The sequence below is a fragment of the Leptinotarsa decemlineata genome, unplaced genomic scaffold (genome assembly GCF_025532065.1).
Source record: "Leptinotarsa decemlineata unplaced genomic scaffold, Ldec_3_MD MMD2_tig00004067_RagTag_RagTag, whole genome shotgun sequence".
In the NCBI taxonomy this organism is placed as follows: domain Eukaryota; kingdom Metazoa; phylum Arthropoda; class Insecta; order Coleoptera; family Chrysomelidae; genus Leptinotarsa; species Leptinotarsa decemlineata.
In genome coordinates, this window is record NW_027412602.1 from 836609 (window position 1) to 859931 (window position 23323).

Genomic DNA, 23323 nt, shown 5'->3' on the forward strand with positions numbered 1-23323 from the left:
TTTCGTATGGATCACATCCAGTCCTAATTCCATACGATTGCTGTAACGAGATCCCGGACAAATCAAGCCTTTCGAAGTTGAAACCACTGAAACTAAGTGACCTAAACGTTGACGATTTGGATGTCACCAAGCATAAATTGGATTCCTATTCCAAAACCCTTGACGATTTGATAAATCAACCCTACGTAACCAAACACATCTCATGGTTTACCTATTTGACTATCACACTCATTATTGTACTAATACTTTTGTACATTCTCTGTAAGTGCAGAAAAAGGCGCAGAAGAAACCTAGCTATCGAAGACTCGAGCTACCCTCCGTCGCCACCACCCGAACCTTTCAGGCCTCTGAAAACTCTAGCCAGTATCTTCCCAAAGAGAAGACCCAACCTCAGAGACGGAATTCCAGAGGAAGAAGAAATCGACCTCAACGAAATGCGAACACATCCCGTAGTTTTCCATTTCATTCCCAGCTATAAAAAGTTGCCGCATCGCACCAACTTTTTGAATATGAAGGGCGTTGTTATATGTTGTTTATTGACCTTCTCCATTCATAACCAAGATGACTCGCAGTAAAAAGATCCAATGTCAACGCTGATGCTGCAGAATCAACACCTGCAATACGCAACTCTTCAAAACGACGCAAAGACTCTTTCTTCTTCTTATTTTATTTTTAGAACATGTAAACAATATTTTCCTATAAATACCGTCCTGCCTGACGAAATAAGTTAGTTACAGATTGTCAGACTTACATTCAAGTTAGTGACGAATAATATTGTATTATTGTAACTCAGGGGAATTCAGTACTGTTTCTCCATTTTCAAAATAAATAATTTTTAAAAACTTATATTTCCAAAGTGAGATATAACACCTCTTTATCAATTTAAGAAAAAAACTTCCTTCTCTCGTAAATCTGCTTCAAGTATTATTGATTTTATGACAATCTAGAATATGAAGATATTATTAAAACTGAATACAACACATCACTTTTTAAAAACTTACCATATAATTAACAAAATATTAATATATAAAACAGCAATTCTATCAGTTGAAAGCATTCAAATTTCAAACATCAATAACATAAACATATTAACAATCAAAATGGCAATCAAAAATCAAATCAATATATAAATGCTAATTGTCAAGTGCCAGTAGTGCCACTCTTCTTCTTCTTCTTTCTTTCCGTGGTGTAATTTCTTTCTAGTATATGAATAGAAAAAGGATAGGTATAAAAGAGTATTCTTTCAAGTGTAGCCAACTTCTGTCAAATTTCTCTCTCTAACATTAATTTTCTCTCTTTGCGCGGGTGGGTGGCGCAGAAACACTAATCCCGTTATTTCCTATGCAACTGACAGTCTATCCATTGTATATTGTCTTTGGTGGTTTCTTACATACATGAATTTTGTCTCAGAACTTTCACCAGGATGAGCACAAAATTAAATCTTTTTCTGTTTCAATGAATTATCCTACGTAACCTTTGAAAACTCACTTTTCCACTGCAGAAGTAAATAATAATAATAATGACGTTTGAAGAGCCCTTGTGGGTTCCAAGAACTTTGCCGCTCCAGGCCCAGATGGGCTGAACACTTATTGGTGGAAAAAACTAACGAGCACCCACCGCCATCTGGTCAGAGTTTTCAACTCATGGCTAAACGGAGAGCAGCCGATTCCGGATTGGTTTGTCGAGGGGCGGACCGTTCCCAAAAGACGAGATTTGTCGATTCCTAAGAATTACAGACCGATAACATGCTTGAATTCGTGTTATAAGTTGTTTACAAGCATCTTATACACACGATTACTCACCGCAGTTGACTGAGTGTTCGAACGGATATATGAGCAGAGAGGGTCGAAGAGAGGAGTCGCTGAATGTAAAGAGAACCTGCTCATCGATAGATGTGTAACGCAGGACTCGATACAATATAAGCGTAATATCTCTGCGGCATTTGTTACAATATCGCATGAGCTCATCTTGCATTCGCTGAGATGCCTTGCGGTACCCGACAACATAGTGAGATGCATTGAACAACTGATACCACTCTGGCGAACTCGATTCACCATAAAATCTGGTCAAGCCAGAGTCCAAACAGGGTGGGTCACTTTCAAAAGGGGTGTATTTCAGGGCGATTTCCTCAGTCCCCTTCTCTTCTGCATCTCATTATTGCCATTATCCGTTGCGCTCAGAAATACTCTAGGGTATAACTGTGGCACCCCCGGAAACCGAAGGCACAAAGTCACCTATTTGTTTTATATATATGATCTTAAACTTTATGCCTCTGGAAAGAAGGATCTCCATCAGTCCTTGAGGGTGGTGGAAAAGTAAACGCATGCTATCGGTATAAAATTCAGAATAAACAAATGTGCAATGGTCCATCTCAAAAGAGAATAATGCGGGGACTACGGAGAGGATGTGCAGCTCGTAGATGGAAGCATCCTACACCATTTGGATACCGCAGAGACGTATACTTACATCGTGATGGAACATCGCCTCTAACAAGAGGTAAGAGCAGTGAAGAACTCTCTCCGCGGCAAGTATCAGCACAAACTTCGACAGATCTGGTCATCGGAACTGTCGGGAAAGAACAAAGTTGCTGCAACAAATATGCTTGCCGTTCCAATATTTCTCTACTCGTATGGATCAGTGAAGTGGACTCGGGAGGAGATGTATCTACTCGACGAAAAGACCCGAAAAATGATGCATCTCTATAGGAGTTTTCATCCCAAATCGTCTGTTCCACGGTTGTACTTCCCCCGACAACAGGGAGGCCGTGGACTTTTGAGTTTGGAGTGTCTACATGACAGAATGGTACTGGATGTAGCCTGTAAAGTCGTCAGAAGTTCGAATCCTCTTCTCTGCATGGTCCGTGACTATGAGAGAGCAGGAATTGGAACATTTCTCTTTAGGGCAATTGCCCGAGCAGCTGATGAACTCGGTTTAGTTCTCGAGACTGACCGAGGTGACCACAACTTTGTCACCGAGACCCTAATGCATGCATCAGAATGTCCAGCATATGCGGTTTCGGCCAATATCTATCGACATAACGCGGTCATAAGAGGCTATATTACCATCTACGGCACTCTTACGGTATTGACGAGATACAAGCACCACTCCATAATGCACCCGAACATACAGAAATTTAAAAAAAAACAATTAACAGTGATGGTACCACGAAAAGAGAAAAATAAATGAAATATTTATTTGTGATATCCATTTACGAGAGTTGGTAAATCAAAGTGACCTGTTGCAAAACTATCATAGACTTAATTTTTATATTTGTATTTGAATTTCCTGATATTGAATCTCTTCAATTGTTCAGGCAATGAATTTCAGAGTTTCACAGCATCAAAAAGAAATGATCTCTGAAACTGTGCAGTGCAATGTCGTGGCATAGTTAATTTGTTTCCATTTCTAATTTTTATTGAGTGGAGATCTTCACGCAGAATTAGTTTTTGTATCAAAAGGGGACAGTGGTGAGGGGTAATTAATTTATGAACAAAAAAACTCAAATGATGAATCATACGGTTTTTCATATTTGGCCAGCGGGAGTTTTTAAAGGGTTCAGGAAGGGAATCAAACTTATGAATTCCATAAATTAGACGGCAAGAAGAATTTTGAAGTTTTTGTATTATTTTTTTATCTGAATCATATAAGTAAGGCCCATATATGAAGTCACAGAAGTTGAAGTGGCTTAGCATTAAAGTATCGCAGATCATTTTTTCAGATATTGGCTTAAAATAAGATTGCAGTATATCAGTTTCAATGACAAACAGGCATTTTTCAATAAATTTTCAACATGTCCGGTGAGTCTAAGGTCGGTGTCAAGCATCACCCCCAAGTTATTAGCTGTATTGACAGGAGTCAAGATAGTATTACCTAGTTCTAAGTGGAAATTGCTGTCTGCAAATTTACTATTTTTCTGGGATCCAAAATGCATCATCATTAATTTATAAGGATTAACTTTCAAATCATTTTCACTTGATATGTAATTGATCAAATCTAGATCAGCGTTAAAGAGATTTTATGCCTCAGCGTACTCATCGATTTAAAGTGCATATATAATTGTTCGTCATCAGCATAAGTCTGTATTTTACAATTCTTGATGGACGAGAAAATATCGATAGTATAAATGGCGAACAATAAAGGTCCCAAAATTGAGCCCTGTGGTATTCCAGATAGAATATCAAGGGATAAGGAGTAATGGCTGTCAACAACCACTTTTTGAGGTCTACCCAGTAAAAATGAGAAATAAAGTAGGAATTCATTCTGAATTTTAACTTTCAAAGCAGTTGAGTGGGTGATGGGATAGTTTGAACAGGTCTACGTTGATGTCTCCCATGCAAATCGCATCATCAGAAACAGGTCAAACAGCGGATAAAGTATTATCAAAGTCACCAGTACTTGGAAGCCTATAGAATACCCCTAGGGCCAGACTCATACGTCCAATTTTCAATGAAAATAAATCCAAGAGATCCTTCAACCTCAAAATCAAAGTTATTTTGTTGTATTTGAAATCGTTCTAAGATGAATTCCGACACCTCCACCTCTCCCTTTTCTATCCTCACGTATGAACAACATTTCATGCAAACCATATTGTCCAGTCATTTTTATTATATAAAGAACTCATCATCCTTACTAACACTCTGAAAAAGCAAAACAAAAACAAAAAACAATCAACAATGAACAAATGTCGAATGAATTTCACTAGTTCGGACTTCCATTGTCTACTATATAAAATGATTTGAAATCCCTGAAACAAGTAAAAAAGAATAATTAAAAAGGATAGTTGAAAATAACAATTATATTAAGCAACAATAAACCTGAAAAGAAAATGAAAGTATTTCAACGACCTATAAAATAGTCATCTCTCAGAGGAATCAGTCCAGTCATCACCCGAAGACGATTGTAGATACCAACAATCGAAACGTCGTGAACTAACGTGACTTGGAATCTCTACACTTTTTTATTTTTTATTATTTTCTTTTTTCATTCCTTTAATTTTTATTTATTCAATTATTATATTTTTACTTGTAGGTTATTTCACTATCATTTCATTTCAGGTTTATTATTGCTTAATATAATTGTTATTTTCAACTATCCTTTTTAATTATTCTTTTTTACTTGTTTCAGGGATTTCAAATCATTTTATATAGTAGACAATGGAAGTCCGAACTAGTGAAATTCATCACGAAACATTGTCAATCACCTTCAAACAAATGTCGAATGGAATGCGAATTCCTAAATTTATGGATAATATCGATAGATTCAACTATTGGTTTATTCGAAACGTTATCGTATTTCTGTTGGTAAAAGTAATACATCAGAAGTACTCTGTCGTAATTAAGAATTCGCCATAAACAAATACGTGACGTCATTGAAGGAATAGCTACGGTTTTCCGCTTACCTCGGGTAACATTTTCATTTTTATTTGTTTGTTTGCTAATAAACCGATTTGCAATAAAATACTTTTTTCCTATAAAAACAAAATAAAAATTAGGTTGAAAAGAGTTCATTATCAATGGAATACTCATTTAAGTCACCTCCAGGCCTAAAATTTTTCAAAATTGTTATGGGCAATTAAATATTTTTTCCAAAAGGATCAATTTAATTCCTAACTAATAGCACACGTACTTCAAGAGAATGGAAATATATATTTTTGAAAATATGCAACAAAGAAAGAAGGAAATACAGAAAATCCCTAACAATCCCGGAATTTCGGTCATACATTTGAAGAGATTTTCTTCAACAGAAAGATTTAGAGACAAATTTGATGTGGCAATCGACTTTCCACTAGAAGATTTATTCTTGAATAATTATCTGGCATATATACCAGTGTGAAGGTAGCCATGTGTTTTCATCCATGTGTTTGGTGAAAGAGAGGCGAGCGCGCTATTCCGCCATAGGTCGTTTCACCGCAATTATTCACATGGCTAGCCATGGAAATTTTTACATTGATAGACTCATTGCTGGAAACGAACTGACGTGATTGGAAATGATTCAAATGATGATGAAAATCTTTTTTTTTATGAAATGAACCGCATTTTATTGAAATTGTACAAACAACTGATAATAATAGAAGCAGAAACATAATTCCAGAAGGAAATTCGTTGCTAGGAATATTTTTTCTGTCAATTAATTGAATACACCCCCGACTACAATCAATTCTATTTTCATTAGAAAAAATCATAACTCCTTGCAGAAACACATTGCTGGGAATTTTTTTTCATGAAACCATCGAATTTGGCATGCTTATTAACCCCAGAGGGGTCACTGATTTTGTCCCACGAAAATACACCCCCTTCTACCCTTAATTCAATTTTCATTAGAAAAAATCATAACTTCTTGCAGAAACACACTGCTGGGAATATTTTTTCATGAAACCATCGAATTTGGCATGCTTATTAACCCCAGATGGGTTAATGATTTTGTCTCACGAAAATACACCCCCTTCTACCCTTAATTCAATTTTAATTAAAAAAATCATAACTCTTTGCAGAAACACATTGCTGGGAATATTTTTTCATGAAACCATCGAATTTGGCATGCTTATTAACCTCAGAAGGGTCACTGATTTTGTCTCACGAAAATACACCCCCTTCTACCCTTAATTTAATTTTAATTTAAAAAATCATAACTCCTTGCAGAAACACATTGCTGGGAATATTTTTTCATGAAACCATCGAATTTGGCATGCTTATTAACCCCAGAGGGGTCACAGATTTTGTCTCACGAAAATACACCCCCTTCTACCCTCAATTCAATTTTCATTAGAAAAAATTATAACTCCTTGCAGAAACACATTGCTGGGAATATTTTTTCATGAAACTATCGAATTTGGCATGCTTATTAATCCCAAATGGGTCAATGATTTTGTCTCGCGAAAGAACACCCCCGACTACCCTTAATTCAATTTTCATTAGAAAAAATCATAACTCCTTGCAGAAACACATTGCTGGGAATATTTTTTCATGAAACCATCGAATTTGGCATGCTTATTAACCCCAGAGGGGTCACTGATTTTGTCTCACGAAAGAACACCCCCTTCTACCCTTAATTCAATTTTAGTTAAAAAAATCATAACTCCTTGCAGAAACACATTGCTGGGAATATTTTTTCATGAAACCATCGAATTTGGCATGCTTATTAACCCCAGAGGGGTCACTGATTTTGTCTCACGAAAATACACCCCCTTCTACCCTTAATTCAATTTTCATTAAAAAAAATTATAAGTCCTTGCAGAAACACATTGCTGGGAATATTTTTTCATGAAACCATCGAATTTGGCATGCTTATTAACCTCAGAAGGGTCACTGATTTTGTCTCACGAAAATACACCCCCTTCTACCCTTAATTTAATTTTAATTTAAAAAATCATAACTCCTTGCAGAAACACATTGCTGGGAATATTTTTTCATGAAACCATCGAATTTGGCATGCTTATTAACCCCAGAGGGGTCACTGATTTTGTCTCACGAAAATACACCCCCTTCTATAGAAGCGTCAATACTAAATCTATTGGTTGAAATAAACACGCTTCCTTACGGTGGCTAATCAGAATCAACTGTAATCGACTGGCGGAATTCGCACCAAGGAGTCGGAGTGGTCAGTTGTTTTAACGCCTGAGGTGGTGTGTATATATACGGTATTTTAATGTTAAACATTTTTAAAATGTCAAGTGATGATACGTCTGAAGAAGCTGCTAACTTTTGCTTAACTCAACCTGAAAACACATGAAAAAACTGCAGCTTCAAAAATAAAATTTTGGTCATTCCTTAGTGCGACTCTGTTTTGAAGCACTCCTTTTGTTGGATGGACAGAGTATAGGTGGTTATGAATGAACTTTCAATGTGTTTTCGCGAAGAGTTATAATTTTTTTAATGAAAATCGAATTGCGGGTAGAAGGGGGTGTATTTTCGTGAGACAAAATCAGCAACCCTTCTGGGGTTAATAAGCATGCCAAATTCGATGGTTTCATGAAAAAAAATTCCCAGCAATGTGTTTCTGCAAGGAGTTATGATTTTTTCTAATGAAAATTGAATTAAGGGTAGAAGGGGGTGTATTTTCGTGAGACAAAATCAGCGACTCTTCTGGGGTTGATAAGCATGCCAAATTCGATGGTGTCATGAAAAAATATTCCCAGCAATGTGCTTCTGCAAGGAGTCATGATTTTTTTAATTAAAATTGAATTAAGGGTAGAAGGGGGTGTATTTTCGTGAGACAAAATCATTGACCCATCTGGGGTTAATAAGCATGCCAAATTCGATGGTTTCATGAAGAAATATTCCCAGCAATGTGTTTCTGCAAGGAGTTATGATTTTTTCTAATGAAAATTGAATTAAGGGTAGTCGGGGGTGTTCTTTCGCGAGACAAAATCATTGACCCATCTGGGGTTAATAAGCATGCCAAATTCGATGGTTTCATGAAAAAATATTCCCAGCAATGTGTTTCTGCAAGGAGTTATGATTTTTTCTAATGAAAATTGAATTAAGGGTAGAAGGGGGTGTATTTTCACGAGACTAAATCAGCGACCCTTCTGGGGTTAATAAGCATGCCAAATTCGATGGTTTCATGAAAAAATATTCCCAGCAATGTGTTTCTGCAAGGAGTTATGATTTTTTCTAATGAAAATTGAATTAAGGGTAGAAGGGGGTGTATTTTCGTGAGACAAAATCATTGACCCATCTGGGGTTAATAAGCATGCCAAATTCGATGGTTTCATGAAGAAATATTCCCAGCAATGTGTTTCTGCAAGGAGTTATGATTTTTTCTAATGAAAATTGAATTAAGGGTAGAAGGAGGTGTATTTTCGTGAGACAAAATCAGTGACCCCTCTGGGGTTAATACGCATGCCAAATTCGATGGTTTCATGAAAAAATATTCCCAGCAATGTGTTTCTGCAAGGAGTTATGATTTTTTCTAATGAAAATTGAATTAAGGGTAGAAGGGGGTGTATTTTCGTGAGACAAAATCAGCGACCCTTCTGGGGTTAATAAGCATGCCAAATTCGATGGTTTCATGAAAAAAAATTCCCAGCAATGTGTTTCTGCAAGGAGTTATGATTTTTTCTAATGAAAATTGAATTAAGGGTAGAAGGAGGTGTATTTTCGTGAGACAAAATCAGTGACCCCTCTGGGGTTAATAAGCATGCCAAATTCGATGGTTTCATGGAAAAATATTCCCAGCAATGTGTTTCTGCTAGGAGTTATGATTTTTTCTAATGAAAATTGAATTAAGGGTAGAAGGGGGTGTATTTTCGTGAGACAAAATCAGCGACCCTTCTGGGGTTAATAAGCATGCCAAATTCGATGGTTTCATAAAAAAATATTCCCAGCAATGTGCTTCTGCAAAGAGTTATGATTTTTTTAATTAAAATTGAATTAAGGGTAGAAGGGGGTGTATTTTCGTGAGACAAAATCATTGACCCTTCTGAGGTTAATAAGCATGCCAAATTCGATGGTTTCGTGAAAAAAAATTCCCAGCAATGTGTTTCTGCTAGGAGTTATGATTTTTTCTAATGAAAATTGAATTAAGGGTAGTCGGGGGTGTATTCAATTAATTGACAGAAAAAATATTCCTAGCAACGAATTTCTTTTTGGAATTATTTTTCTGCTTCTATTATTATCAGTTGTTTGTACAATTTCAATAAAATGCGGTTCATTTCATAAGAAAAAAGATTTTCATCATCATTTGAATCATTTCCAATCACGTCAGTTCGTTTCCAGCAATGAGTCTATCAATGTAAAAATTTCCATGGCTAGCCATGTGAATAATTGCGGTGAAACGACCTATGGCGGAATAGCGCGCTCGCCTCTCTTTCACCAAACACATGGATGAAAACACATGGCTACCTTCACACTGGTGGCATATATAACATATCATTTGCCATTATAATCTTATAAACTATCGTGTCGAATCATAAATAAACCCTTGCCGTGGACATCAGACGACATACTTCAGATATCCATATACTAGTACGTGGTACGAATATAACAATTTACATGTCACAATTTCACCAAATTCTATTACTGTAAATAAGGAAGCCTACGCCATCCTTTATGAATGAAATTGGACATGATATATACATTATAATTTGTAATTTGAATTCAATTTGAATTTTGTATAATATGAAAATAGTATATGCTCACTTCAATGTAGTTTCAGTTTTCAGAACTCAAAACCGTCAGTTAATATCCATTGTGAAGAGGTCGTCTCTAATTGTGCTGCTGACTAGGAAGGTCGAGCAAAGTGAATACCTCGAAACATTTAAGGTTTTAGCAGGAAGGGAATAAGGTACAAAAACAAAATAAGTAGCAAAAATCAGTCATTATTTATTGCTTGTGTAATAACCATCATCAGTTACCCAGATTCCCGGGTAAAGCGAATACAGTAATACCTACTCGGGCAAAATGAATACACACGTTTTGATGTATGAAAAGTAATACATCAAATTAACTGAAAAAACTCAACTTGAACTTGAATATTTAGAAAATTAGGATTGACAGTTATCACAAATATACTCTTGAGTGTCATCAAAAGCGGAATATTCTTCGTGACACCAGAGTTGACAAAGGTTACATCGAATCCAATTTTCAGTTGGATTATCATCTTCTTCAATGTATATTTCGCCGCAGCTTTTTTTAGCGGTTTCTTTGTTTGTTTTGTCAGTCTTAGTATTAGCTTCAACAGTCTGCTTAGGAATAATTTTTGATTCATCATCCAGTCTTTAGTAACGTTCTTAACTCAATTTTTCTCAAATTTCTGTATTGATTGATTTGGCAGTATTTGGTATAGCTCTCAACATAAAGGGTTTGCAGTGAGAAGTTCAGCATCTAGGTTTGGGATCCAGAGAAATGCTCGCATTTTATTGAATATTTACTTCAGTTGCTGGCCGCAATGTATCACTTTTCTGAGCATTCGTTGTTGCATCTAGTTTAAAAGCAGATAAAGATTGAGAACATCCAGGTTCTAGTTTAGGTGTGCCAGTAAATCCAACGTAGCTACTAATATTTTCAGGTGTGTCAAGAGAAGACTATAATTGGCGCAACAAAGGTTTGAAGCTCAGATATGAGGTAGCCCTGCTCGGACATAAAATTAATTTTACTAAAGGATCGACTGGATTTAGAGGAATAAATTCTTGAAGAAGCGAAGGTGAAGGGGTTGACAAAGTTTCTGGAGAAGGTCTAAAAGTATCGATCTTTTCTAGTGAAAGTGTGCCTCCTGTGGGGATATTCATATTAGATATGCCTGCAATCACGGCGGCTGGTTCGTAATCTTCGTCACCAAAAGCATATTCATTAACTAGTCAAATACCGGGTCTTTCAAATCCATTAATTGCATTTATAGCTACTGCACTTTTCAAAAAATGCCGGTGATAACAATTTGTCCACATCAGGGTTAGGTCGAACATGTCCCATAAAAAATGCATCCAATCAAGAAATTCCTCTCCTGAAGTCCAACCATTTGGAGTACAAATTATTTGACTGCCGTGAGGCGCACTATCAAGTAGTCTGGGCAGCATCTTTTTCCTGGAGAAAAATTTAAAAGCGCGGGAGATACGAACCAGCAGCATCACAACAAACAATGACCGTCGTTAATTGATCACGTTCTACACTGGCAATTGCCCACCTGCTTCTTTCCGTTGGCACTTTAAGTGGCTTATTAGTGGTGGTTGATATACCAATCTCATCAATGTTGTATAATCTATAGTTGCATCAGTTTCATATTTTACAGTCAAAACTTCAATATTTTCATAAAATCGTCGAACTTCACGTTAATTGATTCCTTTTACCCTTGCAACCCATATTAAGTGGAGTGACAAAAATGACGATAGCCAGTCATCTCCAGCTTTCTCGTACTTATCCCAGTATTTCGGGTAGTTCAAAATATTTTTCTTAGCGTGGGCGAATGCTAAATTTCTAAACTCGTCCCGAGTTGACTTATGTTATTAACTCTATCTCTTGATCTTCAGTAAAAACAGGACGAAATCGGCCCAGTTTTGGAGCCGCGCTACCAGTTTTTACATGTCTGTAAAAGATTGCATAAGCCAACTCATACTTTCTAGCTGTGTTCTTAATTGATTCTCCAGCTTCGCACAAATTGATATCCATTTACGTGACACTTTTATCCGACGACCCTTGTTTAGCTTTTTTTATATTCACTCACCATCTAAAACGAATAAAACACATTATGAGATCTTAAGTCAATTACGGGCAAAGTGGACACAATATTCACTTCACCCTTTGCCCAACTGGGTAATTTTTGAGGTTGAATATACTATAAAAACCTAGTTCAATAAGCTAACGAATCAAAATATTTCTAATGGTCAAGAACTAATAATACTGAAAATAATATCAATATACATACCTTGCGAAATCAATCTATTTTTCACAAAAATACAAATCTCCACTCTGTCAGCGGGGCACGACGCGACCTCTCGCTCTGGTGTTTTCCGCGCACTGGCCCAAGATGGCCGAACCACAGTATTTCTGTATACAGTAGTTTCACTCAGCGTCGGTCCCTTTGATGTCGGTGTCCAGGAGTTTCATTTTTTATAATGATGACGTATTTGACACTAATGACATTTCTCTCTACTACAATCTCAACCAAAGCGTGTATACACTGCTCAACATAACAACTATTCATATAAACTGCTCAAAAAAAAAAAGTCTATGAAAACCATGTTGGGCACCTGAGAAAATTGTACAAATGATAATTTTGCATTTGTGTAATATTGAAGTAACCCAGATCATTTGGGCAATGATGAACTAAGTTTCAAGTAGATTTTAAAAATTCATGGAATCGGCAGATGTTCATATTCGAATGTGACAAAATATATTTTCATTTCAACAAGAAAAAAGACAAGATAAAGAACGTGATTTGTTATTCATGAACCATGGTACGAATCCATGCGAAATTTCTTTGTAGTGATTTTTGGGGCCAAATATAGCATATTCATTTATTGATTGGAGAATTCAAGATGGCGGACGAGTTTGCCGATTCGATTATATTAAGGACCAATTATTAAAAATATTCCTAATCGAATTCATCACTCAAGATTAAGGAATCTGTAGAGCCTATTCTTTCTGAATTATGTAGTTACTATTCAGGACTTGAAGAAGTAAAAAAGTAATTAGGTATGTAGTGTTCAATCATACAAAAATAATTTTTTTGTATGTATGTACTAACTATAAATGTATGTGAGAGTTTTCGGAGTTGGAAGTTATGAATTATTTACACTGTAAGATAATAGGTTGTTTTGCTGCTTCCAGCTTTCATCCAAGTAAAAATTGATAATAAAATCACTGACAAGTCCAAATGCATTTTGACTATACCATTATATATGTTTTCCGACAGAAAACAACTACTTCTTTAGCTAATAACTCGTCATATATTGACAAATGTTGATATTTGAATCTATACAAGTCTAGATGTCTAATCAACCCCGAAAAGTTGCTGCGTAGATTAAAAACACTTATTCTAAATGAAACATGTCCTATTAGTCAGCAACTTCTTATATAATGTAAATTTGACTATCAAAAATACCTCGATACTGTTAACCTTTCGGAATCCAAGTCGCCTCAGACATAATTGCAAAGATTCTCACTTTGAAGAAACAACTTTGCAAGAGCTCTCTAGGACAAATAGTGGGACTTCGCCTGATTCGAACAAGGAACCAACTGCGAACCGTTTTGAAGTGTTCCTCATCAGTGCAGACCATGCTATCACGGTTGTATACACACAGGGACTCGTTATTCCTCCTAGAGAGCTATTGCACAGTACCATGGTTCATGAATAACAAAACTCGTTCTTCATCTTGTCTTTTTTCTTGTTGAAATTAAAGTATATTTTGTCACATCCGATCCCATGAATTTTTAAAATCTACTTGAAACATAGTTCATCATTGTCGAAATGATCTGGGTTACTTGAATATTACACAAATGCAAAATTATCATTTGTACAATTTTCTTAGGTGCCCAACATGGTTTTCATCGACTGTATTTTTTTGAGCAGTTTATATGAATATTTGTTATGTTGAGCAGTGTTTAAACGCTTTGATGGCGTGCCTGTCTTGAACTCGTCGTTTGCGCAGACCTGAGACTGCAACTCCTGGATCTGCGTGTAGAAAATTCAAACCAAAAATCACCCGAAGTGGGATTACTGTATATAGTATACTGTGGCCGAACGTTAAGTTAGGATTCCTAGAAACCCCGGTGTTGGTAAAGCTTAGATTTTGTTTTGAACTTTTTGAAGGAACCACCTATTGCTTTTAACAACACTTACGAGAGTTTTCCCAAGATGGCGCTATTCTGAATTGTAATTTTTTTAAATACAACTTAATACCAAGTTGAATACAGATGAATATTACAGTATGCAGATAGATTTATTGCATTTCTACAGAATTATTATGAGAAGTAAGTGAGTTTACAGTTACATGAAATTTAACATCCATTTAAAATATCATGATATTAATATCAGCATAAAATTTAAAACAAATAAAAAATTAAATCTATATCAACAATTAATAAATCATATATTAAGTTTGAAAATCACTGACTGAGTAGGGCTCCATGTCAAACAAATAGTTCCCCAAGCCTAACAGAATGTTGTATATTTTTGAAATCTTATGGAAAATTATTGTAGAACTCGAGGGTGTTGTTGTATTGTGGACTTGTATAAAAAAAAATGTATTGGGTGGTTAAAAGACTACTTATGTATGATGAGAAACCTAATGCTCTCTCAAATATATACTCGTAGTAATTGTTAGCATATAGAATTCCAAGCAACCAAACAGTATGCTCTTTTAACTTTACTTGTTCTCAATTGGTGATTTGAATGGTTTTATTTGTGCATTGTACCTGATCAAAATCTGTAATTTATAGGATGAAAACAAGAGGAAACTGTGGATGGATGCTGTTAGGAAATATCTGCCTGATGGTGCTTTTATTTGCTCAAAGCATTTTCCCATCCATTTCATTGGTGAGAAAAAACTATTGAAGGGTGCCAAACCATCATGCATGTGAGTATTCAGTTTCTACAGCACTACCTATAAATCCTATCAAAGATTTGTATATTTTTTCGAAGTGCACTTATAGAGAAGTACTTAATTGTACGAATTTCAAGAAAACGTGCACCATTTCCAGAACCAGTTTACTAATAATTTCTGTAGTTGGAAAGTATCCGTTGAATAAGGTATCAAAAGCAAATTTGATTACATACAAATCAAGAGAGAACACTTTGTATTATCAAAATGATAAATATCAAATTATTCATATATGAAATGATAAATAACCCCTTCTAGCTTTACCTATCTACAAAAAAAGGTTCTTTTCAACCGGCTGTTCTCTAACGGAAACCCTGAGAAGTTCGCAGTTGGAAACAAACACTCTATGCCATTCATTTCTCTTGAAAATAAAAGATTGTTGTTGTTTTCAGTTCAACTCAAGCATATCAATGTCCTTTTACAAATTTCATATAAGGCTCATAATGAACTTTAAAGAAAGTTATTGATAACATAATATGAGAAAAGATATTTATGTAACAATTATTTAATTGAATCATGTTGAAAAAGGGATATGTCACAAATTGTCTGAATGTGTGGAGTTTAGTTATAACATTTCATAATATTTTTCATTTCAATGATCGCAGCTGCTGTTTTGTTCAATATTTTACATCATATTTTCCCTTCATACCTTTCATAAAAGTACATCATTATTCAATACGGGCTAATAGGTGCTAATATAATAAAAGGTGATAGTGGAAGAAAGGGGTAAAGTTGAATAACATTTTCTACAAATGCCTGATTCACAGAAAATTAACTTCATTAACTTCACCCTGTATTTCCTGATATTTCATATTTGTCAATATCTGTGTAAGCGTCCTGCTTACACATGGAAATAATAAATACGATATCATTATTATAAACAGCCTCTTCTGAGAACATAATCAAAAAGAGGTGTATCTTTTAGAATCTTTCTTGTGAGACGGTTATAATGAAATGCCAGTAGGAATAAAAAAAATTAATGGAAAAGTTGTTATAGAACAAAGGGTTATATTTAGGTATACATGATAAGAATCGCACGTTAAAAGGTAAGATTTCGTTAATCCCTGTTCGCACAAGTTTCGACTTCTGAGGGCTGCCGTTTGTAGGGGAACGACAACTGGTTAACAGAAAAACCAATTTTAACAAATACCATTTTAGTCTTTTGTCCATGTTTATTTACAGGGATCTCAATTTATTCATTTGTATATAGGTGAACCCCAATTTTTGTTTACAATAAATTATATAACAAAGAAAGCTTGTACTGTAACCACTTATACTACTACTACTATAATTATTATAGACACATTTATGTGTGTTGAATGAAGGACAATCAAAGTAATGAAAAACATTTACATGAGCAAAAAGTGAGATTCTTGAAAATATTTTCATTATCACAGAAGAAATGGATTTTATCAGAGTAGTTATTTTCAAGTCTCAACATTTCAGATAAAGGAGAATGATACCAATAGTTAGTTTAGTGATATGGTGTAATAAATAGCTTTATTTGTCTAATGGACCTCTGTGGAACGTTGGAAGTTATAAGGGAGAGAATTTCTGGACAATCAATGAAACCAGATATAATTTTGAATAGATAAAATAATGATTTAGTGTAACTTCGATTCTGAAATCAAAATGAAATATTTCTAAAATCGAACTGAATGTATAAACCCATCCTGTCTAATTTCGTAATAGTTAGTTTCCTGGCTTTGCCCTGATCATTTTCAGTAAAAATATTTGACTGCAACTGAGACAATCATATTCAGTTGCGTTGATGAAGTAATCTTAGAGAATAAAGTTGATACTGAAATTAGTTTCAATGAATATCTTATGAGGAGTACTTCGTCAAAGCCGCTGACTGTCGTAGTTGCAGTTGAAGCGTTTGGAGTTTACCAAAGAAGACAACAGCAAAACCCGAAAACCCACCAAAACATTGAAGTCAGTCATGAAATCATTCTACACGAGCTATTGAAAGTTGTTGATGAAGGATGCTGAAATTTTCCCAGATTCGAAGATTGATTTTCATTTTTTTATAACTGGTTTTATTTTTCAGTTTGCAGTTGGATTATCCAATGGAAAAAACTCCGTTTGAAACATGAACAACTGAAATACTTGAATTCCTATATTTAGTTCTGTGATTAGTTTTTTCAAAGAATATTTGATAAAGCTTCTGCCAAATATCTGATAAGGATTGTGTGATTATTTATATAGTTTTATTAATTTGATTAAATAACATTTATTGATCTAAAGGGTAAAACATGTTTTAGACAAGTAAATTGATGGATATATAGCCGTTACTATGTGGTAGAAGATCATCATGAAAAATTTAGATTTTAGACAAGTTCTATTGTGAAATTGACGTGATAGTCATTTTTATAATAAAAATAGGTATTTTGATATTTTTTATTTCTCAGTGAAACCGCTCCTGAACTTCCACTAAACGTTTTTCCTAGTCCATCCTGTAGTATTCTACCCGATTCACACTCTGTCACAAAACATCCATTGGCAAATTCTAGCAGTATTCAACTAGAGAATATTCCTAACCCCATTTTGGTTTCAAATACTTGATGACATCCAGATTGAACCAAGATCATTTGGAGGTGATAATGTTCACATATCCATAACAATTCCAATCAACTTTGTTGATATCATTTTCAGCATTTTTGGGATGATGAGAGCTGCAGGTGGATGCAATACTCATCCCGAGTCAATTCAAGTTGGACAAATATTCCGCCTAATGTCCCTCTATTCTCTGATAAAACCGCCCAGGGAAAGTAATGTTAGTGGAGGAGAAATGATGAAATCCCTTCTTCATATTGGAGATCTGAAAGAAAAACAGCAAAAATTTATATTCTATATTGAAATAGAAGAAACTATCTCCGAAATTGAAGAGGACTTCTCAGGTATTGATGAAGCTTTTGCTTATTTCTGTGAATATGTTGCAAAAAAAATTAAAGGCAACACCAAATGTGGAGAATGTGTGGATTCGATATTGGGGAAGGGAAATGAAATATTCAATTCCCTCATAAGAAACAAGAGCAGAGGATTTTTAACATTACCATCACAAAAAATTAATAGCTTTCTTCACGATGTTGAAGCCACAATAATATCAGGTGTTTTTGAAAGGGAACTTAAAAGAAATTGCTTTCCAGTAATTTTAATCAAATTGTCAAATTTTTCTCCCAAAAATATTGTAGGTTGTGAACACCACAAGGAAGAATTGTCAAGAGAGGCACTGAGGGCATATTTGATCTCTAGATTGAATATCTGCTGTGCTAAAGAGCATAATGAAAGAGCCCTCGAAAATAAAAATTAAAAAAAATACAATTTTCTGTAAGTCAAATTTCTAAAAATCTGGAAATATCTGTTGAGATGTGATACTCTCATCAGCTGTATGTTTTTTTAAAATTTGATTGAATATTTTCAAAAAACTACCAGTATCATAATTGATGATCACATTGTTTGAAAAAAAGAACTCTTACACAATCAATGTAAAAGGTTGTGGTAAGCAATTAAAGTATATCAGAAGACATTTTGTATTTGTATTCTAAAAGACACTAAACTACTTTCATGCAGTCTGCAGAAATTCAACCGTGGTGTTCTCTGAACATTACGGTATTTTACTTTTCGTGGGAACCTGAATATAAAAGAAATCCCATCACAAGGAAACTGGGAAGTTAATTTACCACTGGTAAGGATATTAAATACAATTTCACCTCAGACTGATAAAAAACTAACTTTACTTTTGAACGGTTTGACGTAGAAATCTGAAATCTGTTTGAAATCTGTTTTTCCGTTAACCAGCTGTCGCACCCCTACGAACGACAACCCTCAGAAGTCAAAACTTGTGCGAGCTAAGGATTAACGAGGTCTTACCTTTTAACGTGTGATTCCTAACACGGAATCACATGAAAAAAACGTTTGGGGGCTATTACCGATACCATTTTTTGAAAAAAAACACTGTGATTGCTCGATAGATGGCTGGGGGAGGCACTTCAACTTTTTTCAAAATTTTAATTGGCATGGGGGTCAAGTGTCAAATTGGTCTATCAGTGATGACCTGCACATGCAATCATAGCAAAAAATATGACTCAATGAAATCAAATTAAAATAATAATAATGAAGGATATTTGAATTAAACTTTGTTCAATTTATGCTGGAACTGTAAATTTCAATAATTATAAATACAGAAATCTTATAAACTTTAATATACTTTTACAGACAATAAATAGTTCACATTCTTTCTGAACCAAAGAAGTTATTCAATACATCTGATGATCAACGGAAGGTAATTGACCATCTTACATCTATTGTAATTTAATGAATTTTGCCTTGTAATTTCTCTCAAGTTATTTGCAGAACCCAAAGGCTTGCATGACGAGCTCAAGGTGGGACTGTAGTGCTATTTCTCTTGAGTGATTTTGTGTACTTAACGAGATGTGTATGTATAAGAAAATCAATGTCCTGATTCATGAGTAGAACTGCTAGGTGTGATACACATACATCCATAGTCACTATGAGTAGATGTATTTTGGTTGAATATCTATTAGAAAACAGCTGTGTTTCTACTCATTACATTGTTCTTCATATATAAACCGCTTATTCCAAATTTTATGCATCAATCAGGAAACTTTTTTATTATTAATTAAAAAAAAAAACGGTTAAAAGTTGGTGCTTATCAAAATGATCTCTTAACAGGTAATCGAAAAGTTCGACAAAGAATTCACTGGGAATATTTCTTTGTAATCTAGTGAATTATTCAGTTGTTTTTCCATTCCAATACCATACTAAAAACATGTATTCAAGTATATAATCTTTATACTTACCACCTGTTTTGCGGAATTCGTTCCGATAAACAACCAATGTCAACTACATAATAACATCTGCCAACATTTCTTGAGTTGAAATATCAAGAAATTACACGAAATTTCTTCAAAACTTTGCTTGGGTTGAAACTTCAACTAATAATTCACCAGAACTTGGACACTTATCTTTCGATTTAATACTGACAATTCATCAATAACACTTAAAACAAAAAAAATTCATTAACTCACTTTTTAAGTTATCCTAAAAGCACAGTAAGTATGAAAAATGAATGTGGAATTAAATATAAATACAAATACACCCTGTGTGGTCTTATGATTACAGTTTTCTGTAATGACTGGTTGCGCCATCTGAAATGGCGTAAACGGCGTTGATCTCTGCTAATCAAGTTAGCCATAAATCCCTCATTTTACCCCAAACTTTTGCAGGTATGAGTACTCACTCACTCACGTTTATTCACTTATTTTGGTTAATTTGTTTGAGTATTTGTTAAGACCCTACTGTAGGCTCGTGCCTCTTCAGGGTTGCAGGTATGAGTAGATGCACCAGGGTTTTTAGACATCTCTGTTACAGTAGTGGCATCTTAAACCACGCACGAATAATTAAGGAGTAGTGAGGAGTATTCGCGTTGCCCAGTGTATTCACTTTACCCTACCTTCCCCTAGTCTTCAGACAATATAAGCCTTTCTCGAATGGTTGTTTGTATCATCAGTTCGGTTGTTTCTTTCAATAACTATTTTTATTCCACCAACTGTACTCAGAAACATAACAGCAAATTGCTGTTAATTTCACGTTAACTGCTGATGTTACCAAACCAAACACCAATCGAGATCGACTGCAATCATTTGTTTATGTTCCATCTGTTCGATAAGTAACCTATAGAGTTCAAAACGAGCACTTTTTCCAATACCAAAACTGAAATTCTCGTCTAGACGCGCGTTCCACCGACCAAGTTGGCGTCTTCATTAGATAAAGAAAACTAATTCCCAATTTGGAGTTAACTCTAAAACACTCTGTTTCTATATCTAACATGGTAAACATTCAATTTCACTTTCAAATGCACATCTATGATTTTAGTCAGAAATTTGCAATAAATTTTCTTGTGAAAGTTCCCGCTTATTTTATCCAAGGGATTCATAGAAATGTGAACAATGGGTCGTTTGGAATGGGATCTATTTATAGTTCTCATACTATTTGCTATTTCCAGACTTTCGAAAGCATCCAAAAATCTGGTGTCATGTACCAATCTTAACAATTTTCCATTCATTCTAGCATAACATTTGTTGAAGTGAGTTTTTGCAAGCTACTTCAACTTTAAATTTTTTGAAAATACGATCTAATCCATTAGTGTATCTTGGTTCATACGGAAGGACAATGAACTTTGAATCTACATCTTTTTGAAAGGTCGAAGATTTACGAAGATTCTTTTCGAACTTACGTTTCATAATTAACTTACCAAAGAATTTGAAGAATTCCAAATGCTTTCAGCTATGGCCTTGATAACATTTTCCTCAAAATTGTACCTTTATTTCCTCGAGAGGAACGTAACAGAAGCCTCTCGTGGACAATTTGATGAGCTATCAGGAATATATCTAAAAGTGCTGGTGTTATTTTAGCTATTTCTTATAACTAAGACATCTAAGAATGGTAACTCCTCCTTGTTTTCAATTTCAGTTGTGAACTTGATATTTGGGGATCCGTTGTTGAAAGTTGAAACAAAGTTCTATACCTTTGATTCCTTTGTATGAAAAATTGCAAATACATCGTCTGCAAGTCCGTGGAAAGTAATCTAACTCATATTTTGCTTCAAATTCAAATCTGCTCCATGAACAGATAAGCTATGAAGGGGGACAGTGAGTTTCCCATTGCCGTACCTTCATGCTGTCTGTAAAAACAGTTGTTTAACTGGAGGCAATTCTGTTCCATGCAGATTTTTTTAACTACATATATGTAGTCTTCGATTACTCCTCCACTGAGACCATGTGTTTTCTCACAGTCATCAAATAGGTATATGAGGACATTACGCTTTTTTAAACTCGTTACATTTTGATCAAATAATGAGGTGACTTTTTAAATTCAACAGAAATTTTCTTGTGATAGCTTCAACCAATAGAAACGCGTTCGAAATGACCAATAGATCAATCGGTGAGCTATCGGTAAATTTAAGAACTCGTCTATGTGGTACGTAAAATAATTTCTTACTGGCAACACTGGCTAATCTTTGACACCGGTTGTCGTTGTCACTTGTAAATTGTAAACTCATCTTGAAGTGAGACGGTTCATTGCCATTTTGAAGGTTTGTATGAATTCATTATTAATTAAACTAGATATTATCTGTTCTCTATAATTTGAATCTAGAAGAAAATATAAATTTTCTAGAATGACCTATAATTTAGTTTTTAGTTACTTATTACAAAAACAAGTATTAAATTTTCCTCTATACTATCATGTTATGTAATATTCATTTGATTATATCTAGAAAAATGTCTGGAGCAGTAGGTAAAGCAGCTAAACCTCAACTTCGTGGACTACTTCAATCGCAGATTAAGGTCAACATTCTGCTTGCAGCTGGTGTAGCAACAGCAGCCGCAGTGCTCCAGAAAGTCTTTGTGAATGATGAAAGGAAAAGGGTTTATGCAGAATTTTACAAGTAAATATATTTATTCATTATTATCCAAGTAAGTCGCAAGTATTGTCTTAAAAGTTCATGTTAATCAATATCTGTTACAACCAATAACTCTCTACATACAACTGGTGAAACAATGCAGAAAAAACAATAAATTCTTTGTTTTTTTTTTGGGCTGTGATTTTGACTAGTTACTGGATAATGAAAGCTGCTGTAGAAGACAGGGAGAATGTTTTTTGGTGGTCTATGTTGGCCTAGCTTCGCTCTGCAATTGACCACTTCAGGGTCAGATCGAGTCTCGAAGTAGGGATTTAGCCCATATTTCTAATACTGGTGATTTCATTAATAATAACAATTCCTTTTTTGTATGTTCATGAAATTTATATTTTTCTATTATAAATTATCTAGAATGGTATAATTCACATTTCTTAAATCAATACTTATTTTTCAGAAACTATGATATCGAGAAAGCTTTCAATCAAATAAGGAATAAAGGTCTCTTTGATTCTTGTGAACCAGATAACTGAAGAGGAAAGAAGACTAGCAGCATTTTAGATCTGTATAGATGTTACTATTAGGCTCATTCATTTGTATCTCGAATAAAGTGATCTGAATGATGAAAACAAATAATTGTCATTTCATCTACTTGAATAACTCATATGTACAGATATGGAGTATATAAATGTTATAAAATATTTAGGGCGAACGTTAGAACTGTTTTCACAAATATTGCGCAGAAGACAGTTTCTTCCTAGAAAGTTTGATTTCAAGAAATGAATACAGGTGGGATGGTAGTCAGTTGGGCTGGCGTAGGTAGTTTACTTCACTCAATTAACCACTGT

At 34.7% G+C, this 23323-nt stretch overlaps 1 protein-coding gene and 1 long non-coding RNA gene across 2 annotated transcripts; one reads left to right on the top strand and one right to left on the bottom strand.

The window, feature by feature from the left end:
• Positions 1-10295: 10295 nt before the first annotated feature.
• LOC141483748 (uncharacterized) lies at positions 10296-20077 on the bottom strand. The gene is made up of 3 exons (XR_012466267.1): positions 19858-20077; positions 12358-17855; positions 10296-12159 (listed from the first exon to the last, which is right to left on the bottom strand). It is a non-coding gene; the product is annotated as an uncharacterized lncRNA (long non-coding RNA).
• A 1974-nt stretch (positions 20078-22051) lies between these two features.
• Positions 22052-23111, top strand: LOC111515295 (cytochrome c oxidase subunit cyclope). The gene is made up of 3 exons (XM_023171521.2): positions 22052-22151; positions 22335-22505; positions 22933-23111. The coding sequence occupies exons 2-3, from the start codon at positions 22339-22341 to the stop codon at positions 23006-23008; spliced, it is 243 nt and encodes an 80-aa protein (XP_023027289.1). The 5' UTR covers positions 22052-22151; positions 22335-22338; the 3' UTR covers positions 23009-23111.
• The last annotated feature ends 212 nt before the right edge of the window (positions 23112-23323 follow it).

Coding starts and splice junctions, on each gene's coding strand:
- LOC111515295 (XM_023171521.2), top strand. CDS start 22,339: ATGTCTGGAGCAGTAGGTAAAGCAGCTAAACCTCAACTTCGTGGACTA. Junction 22,506..22,932: donor GTTTATGCAGAATTTTACAA/GTAAATATATTT, acceptor CTTATTTTTCAG/AAACTATGATATCGAGAAAG.